The sequence below is a fragment of the Osmerus mordax genome, chromosome 28, assembly GCF_038355195.1.
Source record: "Osmerus mordax isolate fOsmMor3 chromosome 28, fOsmMor3.pri, whole genome shotgun sequence".
Lineage (NCBI taxonomy): Eukaryota > Metazoa > Chordata > Actinopteri > Osmeriformes > Osmeridae > Osmerus > Osmerus mordax.
The window spans coordinates 5,289,200-5,299,585 of record NC_090077.1 but is presented as its reverse complement, the minus strand read 5'-3'; the positions used below and the strand labels follow the sequence as shown (position 1 = coordinate 5,299,585).

Below are 10,386 nucleotides of genomic sequence, written 5' to 3'. Positions count from 1 at the left end.
TGGTCCAGACACATCTCACGTTTACCAAGTTTCAAAACAATAGAGTTATTTGGACTGCGTTTTAGCAATGTATGCATTATGTTTAGCTTTTATTTTTTTGGTTCAAAGAATTGAATGTTTTTACCTAAACCGTTCTGGCTACCCGAAACCTAACATTGTGATGGTGATGTCGGATGCTTTTGTAAGTAACCGTTAACATTGTGTTGACCTGCCTAGCAGTAAGTGGTTTACACTTATTTACTTTATCAATGAAAAATTGAAAGTTTTGTACGTTTAACGTTACCTCACTGCAGTAGCCTATTTATGTAGCATACCATAAGGTTAAATTGAGGGTCTGAAACAGAAGGAGTTTCCTCTTTGGAACGTAATTTCCGTTTCATACGAAGGATGGCCGACTGACTGTGGACCCTGGGAATAGGGTGGTTCAGCTACCATACATAAACTTCATGAGAGAGCTGGGTGCTACCTTCCTCAATGCCTACACCAACTCTCCAATCTGCTGCCCCTCCCGTGCAGGTACGGTTCCCAATGTACAACACCTATCAGTAGTGAAAGAATGGACTTACATGACTTTGTGGGCTTTCAGCTATGTGGAGTGGCCGTTTTGTTCACCTGACCCAGTCATGGAATAACTATAAGTGCCTGGATCCCAATGCTACCACATGGATGGACGTTCTGCGGCAGAACGGTTTTCACACCCAGATGATGGGTAAACTGGACTACACGTCAGGAGGTCACTCAGTCAGGTGGGATTAGCCAGTGGACTCTGCCAAGCAGAACACAAGTAACTCAGACTCGTTTGTGACGGTGTTATATGTCTGTATTTTAACCACAGTAATCGTGTGGAGGCATGGACACGGGATGTCCCATTCCTTCTGCGTCAGGAAGGAAGGCCAGTCACCGACCTGGTGGGAAACATCTCCACTGACAGGGTTATGATTAAGGACTGGGAGACTGTAGACAAGGCCACCCAGTGGATCCGCCACAGTGCTGCCTCTCTCTCCCAGCCCTTTGCCCTTTACGTGGGCCTCAATCTGCCCCACCCCTACCAAACACAGTCCCTGGGACCCACTGCTGGGGGATCCACCTTTCGCACCTCCCCTTACTGGCTTCAGAAGGTCATATCTTTAGCATTTCACGTTTATTTCTCAAATTAAAATGCAGACAGCAGATTGTCACGTTTGGTGGGGATTTACTCCTTTTCTCTCCTTATGCAGGTGATGTATGACCTTATTTCGCTTCCAAAATGGCTGCCCTTGTCCGTCATGCATCCTGTTGACTACTACTCCACCTACACTAAGAACTGCACTGGTAACTTCACAACAGAGGAAGTCAGAAGCATACGAGCCTTCTATTATGCCATGTGCGCTGAAACGGATGCCATGCTAGGTTTGTTGTAAACCTGACCCACAGTTTTGATGTAAGCTTGATGGGGGATATTTACAGATAATGACCATTCCAGACACCAAATCCATGCCTCCTGTCTCTGTTGGGGCCCAGGTCAGGTGATGTCAGCCCTTCGGGACTCAGGACTGCAGGAAAGCACTGTACTGATGTTCACAGCCGACCATGGAGAACTGGCCATGGAGCACCGGCAGTTCTACAAGATGTCCATGCTGGAGGGCAGCTCCCACGTTCCCCTGCTGGTCATGGGTCCAGGGGTGAAGTCTGGCCAGCAGCTCAGCCTGCCTGTATCCCTGGTGGATCTTTACCCCACCCTGTTAGGTGAGGACTGGGAAGCAGGCATCCATAGCCCAGAATGTTGTTTTGGGAAAACATGGTAAATTAGTGCTGTAACTCATTTGCACTGTCAGTTTTCAATGGAAAGGTCTTGAGTAAGACTTCTATGACACTCAACATCCACTTCCTTAAAGGTCCCATGACATGCTGTTTTTGAATGCTTTTAAATAGGCCTTAGTGGTCCCCTAATACTGTATCTGAAGTCTCTTTCCCGAAATTCAGCCTTGGTGCATAATTACAGCCACTAGGAGCAGTCCCACAATGAGCTTTCCTCAGGACGTGCCGTTTCTGTGTCTGTAATGGGAAAATGTGTCCAAACATTTGACTGTTACTGTAGCTTTAAATGCTAATGAGGAGAGAGGCAGCACCGTGCGCTTATCTTTACAGTGGATGTATCGCAATGGCCCAGTTGCTGTAAGATGCCTCGAATTTGCCCATTCTCATCTGATCACCCTGGTTTTCAGAGGTGCACACTCATAGTCATTTCAATGAGGGGAAAGGCGGATATTGCGCGCGCTATAACACCAACAGCAGAACGGTTATCCAAATAACAAAGAAGTGTACAACACTCGTGTTACAGTGTCTGTCTTCACACACATTCTTGATGCTATCTACCTTTACATTAGCGACAGTAACTGAGCTGTTAGCTGCAGAGCTAACGTTACAGCCACATTCTAAGGGTAGAAGGTAGGTAACCATATACAGTAAAGCAACAAAATGATATAGCGTTAGTTGACTTATTTTTCCAAGGTTTGTAGCTGGACCAAGGAGAGTTGCTACTGATCCAGAATTTAATTTCAGACGGTCAGCAAGGCCAGCTTTGTATTGGCCCAAGTTGAGGAAACAGTCATGGCTGAAATGTTTGGCGCAGACATACAAAACTTGAAAATGAAATTATGACACTGGGTCTTCAGAGGCTCAGATGAAGGAACTAAAAAACGATTTTGGTTTTCATTTGTACATCCAAACACTGAGCAACTTGTTTGCAAGCCATGATGTCTCTCAAGTAAAAACCGATATCGCACTTGCACGGTCGTAGTAGCTCAGTTTCTCATGGGCGTGCCAGATTCTCTGTGCGGGCAAAGCAGAGAAAGGGGAGGTAACCTTCGCTCTTATGACGTCATAAAACCAGCGTTTTCAAAACCGAGCGTTTCAGCTTTCATTTTCTCAAAGGCGGAGACGAATACCCAGGGCTTGGTTTACACCTATCAAAATTTCTAGCCACTGGGGGACCAAAGGCAGGCTAGGGGAACACATATTAATGTTAAATAACCTCCTAAAGTGAAATGTTCATGTCATGGGACCTTTAAACACTTTGTGAACACATTCTCATAATAAGGAACAATATTCTTATCAGAAAACATTCAAATTCAATGTTTGAATTCCATGCTGTATTTATTTGTCAGAGATAGCTGGCATCCCTGCTCCAGGTGGTCTGAGTGGTCACTCCCTCGTTCCCCTGGTGACTAGGTCAGGTGGGCTGCCTGGGCCTAGCCCTCCAGGCTGGGTACTGAGTGAGTACCATGGCTGCAATGCCAACGCCTCCACCTACATGCTGAGGTTAGGCCGTTGGAAATACATGGCCTATGCTGACGGCCTGAGTGTCCCTCCACAGCTGTTTGGTGAGTTCCTACATGCTCGTGAAATAAGAGTCCTTTTTGCTTGGCAGATGTGTGAATTGTTGATCCTAGTCAGCCACTGGATGTCATTTTAAACAGTAAGGTTGATTCATAGTCCATCCCTATCCATTTCTTACCAGACCTAACTCTGGACAAGGAGGAACTTCACAACGTGGCGTCCAAGTTCCCAGATGTGTGTCGTCAACTGGATAAGCTTCTGCTTTCCATAGTGGACTATCCCAAGGTTTCTGAATCTGTCCATGTCTACAACAAGCAACAGTTTGCTGTCTGGCGCAAGACTCTTGGGGGAAATTATACGCAGGTCATCGCTAACTTGAGGTGGCATGCGGACTGGCAAAAGGACGTTATAAACAATGAGAGAGCCATTGATGAGTGGCTCATGGACTCGTAGAAATAGATATTCTATGAACATCTGGGACCATTCCTTCTTTTAGAATTTCATGAGGTGTTTCTGTTTCAACAGGCTTTGACTAGCATGTGATATTGAACAAGTCTCAAAAGACACTGTAGCTGGTCTCAGTGAGGGTAAAAGGAATCCCATTTTTTACAATTAAAAATGAAAAAGGGACTGCATTTATAGAGCACTTTTCTACCTTGGCGGCACTCAAAGCGCTTTACATGTGTTGCCTCTCATTCACCCATTCACACTCACACACCGACGGCGGCGCAGCTGCCATGCAAGGCGCTAGCCTGCCCATCGGGAGCAACAATGAAGGAGGAAGTAATTTTTCACTGTAAATGAATTATGAACCTAATACTAAATGATGTTTTGCCACGCCTGTCCTGACTCCTGCCCTGTCTTATTTTTCATCGTGAGTGAATAACTAACCAGGATATTCAGCAAATTGTTAGGCTATTTCATAAAAACTATGGAAATGTACTAGAGAACATCTCGGACATGGAAGAGGCTAGACACACGACAAACACAGATTGAGACTGCAGTAGTGAGAGCCGTGACGAGCACTGTATCGATAACTTGATAATAATGGCTGCCTGTGTGTCATGGAATTAACTTACCAACATCTCAATCACCGTCTGCATCACGGACATGGGCACTATTCTAGTATGAGCTCAAAAGGACAGAAGATCACTTTCACTTGAAATCAGTATTTGGAGATTTAAATTCACAGAAATAAACAGACTAGTTAAACATATAATGCATTATTTATTTAGTGTGTAGTAAATATGCTTGGGACATTTGAAAAACAAAACAAAAAGATGTTCTGTCCCAGGTGGTCTGTGGTGAGGCAGTGGATGAGCTGCACACTGACCCATGGTGTGTCCCAGAGGTGAAGGGGAGGGGATGGACCACTGCAGCCAAGGGTGGAGCAGAATTCCCTCCAGAGTGGGCAGGTCTTTGCCAAACCGCCTCCTCTGTAGGTTCATATCTTCTGAAGAGAGAAAAGGAAAGAGAGAAAGACAGATAGCAGAAAATATGAGAGAAGTGGAGGGGATTGTGGTCAGCTAGATACAGACAATGTGTGTCTCGTGTGAGTGTGCATGTTCTTTTACTTTTTCTGCGTGTGGATGAGTTTTACGGCTTGGAAATCCCTGGGAGATATCTTCGGCTTGATCCTCTGGGAGATGTCTTCCTCTCTCCTGGTGTTACGTACATCATAGGAACGTGTGTAAGCATTCCACCCAGCTGCTAGTCCAAGCACTTGTCCTCTCAAAGTTGGACTACTGCAACTCGCTTCTCACCGGTCTCCCAGCATGCGCAACCCGCCCTCTCCAGAGGATTCAGAATGCAGTGGCCCGTCTGGTCTTCAATCTACCCAGACGCTCCCATGTTGCCCCGCTCCTCATCTCCCTCCACTGGCTTCCCATCACGGCCCGTATCAGATTCAAGACTCTGGTACTGACCTTCCGAGCGGTGAACGGGACTGCTCCCGACTACATCAAGTCTCTCCTCCAGCCTTACACCCCCACCCGCCACCTACGGTCTTCTTCTGACAACCGTCTGGTGGTCCCACTGCTCAAGAGCGCCCGGTCCCAACACAAGCTCCTTTCCTGTCTGGCCCCCCAATGGTGGAATCAACTCCCCACTTCCAACAGGGACACTGACTGTCTCCCCACCTTCAAGAAAAGGCTCAAGACGCACTTGTTCTGGGAGTACAACGGCACTTTGGAATGCTTGGTTGGAACTGATGTTAGTTTCCTCCAGGATCACAATGACTCTTATTGGGAGACTTGTATAGCTCTTTTTGGTTAGTTGTAATGGATTTAAATTCTTGTACTCGCTGTGAAATATTTTACTGTTGATTGTTTTTCTACAGGTACACTCTTGCACTTTAGGAGTTTCCAGTTGTTTAATTGTGACTCGTTTAACTGCATGCTCTTATGGTTCTTCCCTTTGGCACTTATTTGGTTTTTCACAATGTATGCTTCATGTTTTGGCTGCTCAAGAAGATTATTCTCTATAATGTGTGTTAAGCACCCCCTTCATGGTTTTAAAACGTGACGAATGCAAATGGCTCTAGAGATAGAGAATGTGACTAATGGGAATGAGGATAGAGAAAATCAATTGTCTCCTGAACAAATGGATGGGCTATTTAAATGATTGTGCGTCGCAATGTTGGGGCTATCTCGTTGTTGTGATCAGTGACCTATGCACTTTTGTAAAGCTCTCTCGTGGAAGTCGCTTTGGATAGCGACTTCCACGCGTCTGCTAAATGCATAAATGTAAATGTCTATTACCAGCCCATCCATCACATCAACTACATAAGCAGTAAGGAACACATTTGGTCAACTTTTTCTCAAATGTGGTTACCAAGGCTACCATCTTGACCCGCAAGAAAACAGTTTCAACCAGAATGACATATAAACTGATTCATATTGATATTGTCAGCTGTATCAACAGTGATCTGATGAAAAGAATCAAATCATTGTAGCCTTTTTACCGTTCTGGTGCCACCTGGTGTTTCAAATGTGCAACTGCATCTCGAGTGTTTTTATTATTGAAGTATTCTACAGTCATTGGTTTGTATCCACGGTTACGTGAACTTTAAATCAATGTAGTTTATCATGAAGATACGTAAAGTGAAGTGTCCCTACGTTTTAACATTTTGAGACCAAATGTATTTAAAGATCAAAGCTCTGTTGCAGTTCTAACAGCTATGAAGGTAAGTGCTATCATTATGCGTTGCTTTTGACGTTGTATCCAGGATTTGCGACTTTGTGCTTGGTATTAAACTCATTCCGGTGCTAGCTAGCTAGCTAGCTTTACTTCCATTGTGTTGTTAGCTAGATTCAGTGTTTGTCTTTATTAATGGGATATGTTAGTACGTTGTAAAAAGTGTATGTAATTAGGATGCAGACAGTGTTGCGAGTCTCAAGGTACGTACTTCAGTTTTGTGAATTTTAGCCCTCGTGGGCCAGCATGAAGATAGTGTGCTGGGTTCTGTATTGCTGCAGTGGAGTGCTCATAAACATTCCGTGATTTATTTTGTAACTAACCGTTTTTAAATTTAATCAGAAGTCATTTATGGTTAATTTACATGTAATGTTTATTGTGTAGTAATTAATCATATAGGGAATTATTATTTTGAAGAAAAACAAATTACAATGAGGAGTTGTATGCCAGAGGTTACGTTTTTATCACAGTGTTGTTTTTCTCCAGTAAATATAAACCTGAGAAACATACACCTCTCACCAAATGATAAACATTACATATGCAAAGTGGACATTATGACAGACACAAAAGTCATGTTATATGTGAAAGCTGAGTTCTCATTAACTTGGAAATGTTTCTTCCAGATCCCCTACTGGCCAATCATACTTGATCATGGGCGGAGACTAAACAGAGAAGACACCTTAAGGCTCCAGAGACACTACAGAGACTCGACCAGAAACAGCAGTAACCAGACAGAGGATCAACCAGAGATAAGCAAGCATCTGGAGACTTGATACAGAATCCAGAGAGACCAGACAGAGAACCAAGAGAGAGCTGAGTTATGGAGACACATCACTGTGACACATGTGGGAAGAGCCTTTCCTCATCCAGTAGCCTCAAGAAGCACATGAAGATCCACACTCGAGAGAATCCCTACAGCTGTGACCTCTGTGGTAAAACCTTTAGCCAGGCTGGCAATTTCAGAGCTCATAGCAGGATCCACACTGGAGAGAAGCCCTACAGCTGTGACCTCTGTGGTAAAACCTTTAACCAGGCTGGCCATTTCAGAGCTCATAGCAGGATCCACACTGGAGAGAAGCCCTACAGCTGTGAGCTCTGTGGTAAAACCTTTAACCAGGCTGGCCATTTCACAGTTCACAGCAGGATCCACACTGGAGAGAAGCCCTACAGCTGTGACCTCTGTGGTAAAACCTTTAGCCAGGCTGGCCATTTCAGAGCTCATAGCAGGATCCACACTGGAGAGAAGCCCTACAGCTGTGAGCTCTGTGGTAAAACCTTTAGTCTGGCTGGCAGTTTCAGAGCTCATAGCAGGATCCACACTGGAGATAAGCCCTACAGCTGTGACCTCTGTGGTAAAACCTTTAGCCTTGTTGGCAATTTTAGAGCTCATAGCAGGATCCACACTGGAGAGAAGCCCTACAGCTGTGACCTCTGTGGTAAAACCTTTACCCATGCTAACAGTTTCACATATCACCGCAGAATCCACGCTGGAGAAAAGCCCTACAGCTGTGACCTCTGTGGTAAAACCTTTACCATTGCTAGCAGTTTCAGAGCTCATAGCAGGATCCACACTGGAGAGAAGCCCTACAGCTGTGACCTCTGTGGTAAAACCTTTAGCCAGGCTAACCATTTCACTGTTCACCGCAGGATCCACACTGGAGAGAAGCCCTACAGCTGTGACCTCTGTGGTAAAACCTTTAGCCAGGCTGGCCATTTCAGAGCTCATAGGAAGATCCATACTGGAGAGAAGCCCTACAGCTGTGACCTCTGTGGTAAAACCTTTAGCCAGGCTGGCCATTTCAGAGCTCATAGCAGGATCCACACTGGAGAGAAGCCCTACAGCTGTGACCTCTGTGGTAAAACCTTTAGCCAGGCTGGCCATTTCACTGTTCACCGCAGGATCCACACCGGAGAAAAGCCCTACAGCTGTGACCTCTGTGGTAAAACCTTTAGCCAGGCTGGCCATTTCAGAGCTCATAGCAGGATCCACACCGGAGAGAAGCCCTAAACTGGTCCTTCCAAGGTTTCTTCCATTTTTTTGTCTAACTTTTATTGATGTAAGACTTTTTAGCCTTTGTTACGAACCTTGTTTAGGGAGAAAGGCCGTAACACTAAACAAACACACAAGACAGAACACGCATGCAAACATGGCGAGGGACGTAACAGCCTGTGTTCTGCACCTCTCTTTCACCAACTGTATTTGGAGGAGGGGAGCACTGAACTGCTCCTCCTAAAGTTTCTTCTATTTTTTCTCGCATATTCCTTGAGGGTTTAGGTTTGTTGAGGGGCAGTTCTATGGGCGTGTGTGAGGACCTCTGACATTGCTTATAAAAAGGGCTATACAAATAAATTAGATTTCAATGTGATGATCAGAATACAGGCGCACTTCTCTGTATTTACATTTGCAAGTAAAGGGTCAAGAGACTGGATGGTTCTGAAACAAAAGAGTTTATTGTCCTATTTACCAGATGATAGCCTGATAACAGGGCAGTTTACACCCTTCTCTCCTACCTCACTGGAGGATGAAGACTGGAACAGAGATGTTTTAAATATATGGCTTGGCGGCAGACCTATGTCCTAAAATGTACGTAAACACGGTATAATTTTGTGACACGGACGGTAATGGTAGGCTCTATCACGATATGAGTTTTTCTTAAAATTTTTAGTCCATAATTGTTTCAATAGAATGCAATCCGTGCCGGCCTTAATACGCCGGGTTTGGATGGAGTCGAATATGGTACGGCAGGTTTGTCGCATGAATGAAGTTTCTTATATACTAGTGTAATAATTGGACCAATACGCTGTTCCTATTGGTCCAGAAGACGTTCTCTAAAGTTAATAATACCGTTTATATACCTCCCGAATGTTCGCAGAGGTAAATAAACGGTTTTATGGACCTAGCAACAAGATGTAGCCATTGACCTTAACAACGTAGCATCTGCTCGGCAACAAAGTAGCCTAAGTTGCCTAAAAAAAAACTAAAACAACCAAATATGGTTTCTGCACAGGTCCGCAATCGCTTCGCGTTTTAAAAAAGTATCTGAAGCAGACAGAAGACGAATTGATGTTGTTGATATGTTGCCTTGGAGGTGTAGTGACGTCACTAGTGCAAGTGCAGCTGATTGCTCTGACAACATGGCGTCTGCTCCAGATTCGACCTGTTTGATTTGTGATCTTCCCACGTATTGTTTTAGTATATAAGAAACCTGACGTTCACCTACAACAGGTGAACGTCGACAGGTCTGCAAACGCTTTGTCGCCTCGATTTGTTAAAACGTTTGTTAACCGAGACAGCCGACCGTAGCGGTCTCGGTTAACAAACGTTTTAACAAATCGAGGCAGACCTGTCGAGGAGTAAACATTTGCTGTTTATTTCTGTGTTGTCCATTTAGTCAATTAAGAGTCTAAACTTTTAGTTACGAAGCATTGGTTTGTAGGAGTTGTGACAAAAACATGGTCTCTAGGGCTCTTAGAGGGAGCTGACTCACATATCTGAAGAGCCGACTCTATTTTTAATAGATTAATATAGCATATCATGAAATAATGAATTGTATTTAAGATAATTGACAAATTCAAAGAACAACAAAATAAAAATACTTGTAGGCCTAACGGCGCATACTATCATCCTCACATTCTGTTCCTGTCAATCATACACGCGGTGTCAACCAATTATACTGCATCAGGGAGGGCCGAGCCAACTCACACACACTCAGTTAGATGAGTAGTCGAAACTCGGAGAGCCATAACAAATCAATGCATTTTTAAAGACATTGTGGTTAAGATAGACTATGATTTAATTTAATAATTTAATTCAAATAGTTTTCACACCTATCAAATTCATAGTTAAAACATTTATTTTTTAAAGAGCCGTTC

General features: G+C 44.2%; 2 protein-coding genes across 4 annotated transcripts in view; one reads left to right on the top strand and one right to left on the bottom strand.

The window, feature by feature from the left end:
• Nucleotides 1-4,160, top strand: LOC136938089 (arylsulfatase K-like). 3 transcript variants are annotated; one of them, XM_067231321.1, is made up of 8 exons: nt 1-181; nt 387-516; nt 587-746; nt 836-1,118; nt 1,218-1,389; nt 1,501-1,725; nt 3,153-3,362; nt 3,500-4,160. In XM_067231321.1, the coding sequence occupies exons 1-8, from the start codon at nt 68-70 to the stop codon at nt 3,769-3,771; spliced, it is 1,566 nt and encodes a 521-aa protein (XP_067087422.1). In that variant the 5' UTR covers nt 1-67; the 3' UTR covers nt 3,772-4,160. The 3 variants fall into 3 exon arrangements, with proteins under 3 accessions (XP_067087422.1, XP_067087421.1, XP_067087424.1); XM_067231320.1 differs by having other exon boundaries at nt 3,147-3,362; XM_067231323.1 differs by lacking the exon at nt 387-516 and having other exon boundaries at nt 166-181; nt 517-746; nt 3,147-3,362.
• Nucleotides 1-10,386, bottom strand: part of LOC136937882 (arrestin domain-containing protein 3-like) — a 94,322-nt gene that overhangs the window by 12,127 nt on the left and 71,809 nt on the right. The gene's annotated exons all lie outside the window — the stretch shown is intronic.

What these genes read in the sequence shown, in the direction of transcription:
- LOC136938089 (XM_067231320.1), top strand. Translation starts at nt 68, where the DNA reads ATGTATGCATTATGTTTAGCTTTTATTTTTTTGGTTCAAAGAATTGAA. An exon ending in TGGTGATGTCGGATGCTTTT is followed by an intron (nt 182 to 386) that starts GTAAGTAACCGT and finishes TTTCATACGAAG; the next exon opens with GATGGCCGACTGACTGTGGA. An exon ending in TGAAACGGATGCCATGCTAG is followed by an intron (nt 1,390 to 1,500) that starts GTTTGTTGTAAA and finishes GTTGGGGCCCAG; the next exon opens with GTCAGGTGATGTCAGCCCTT.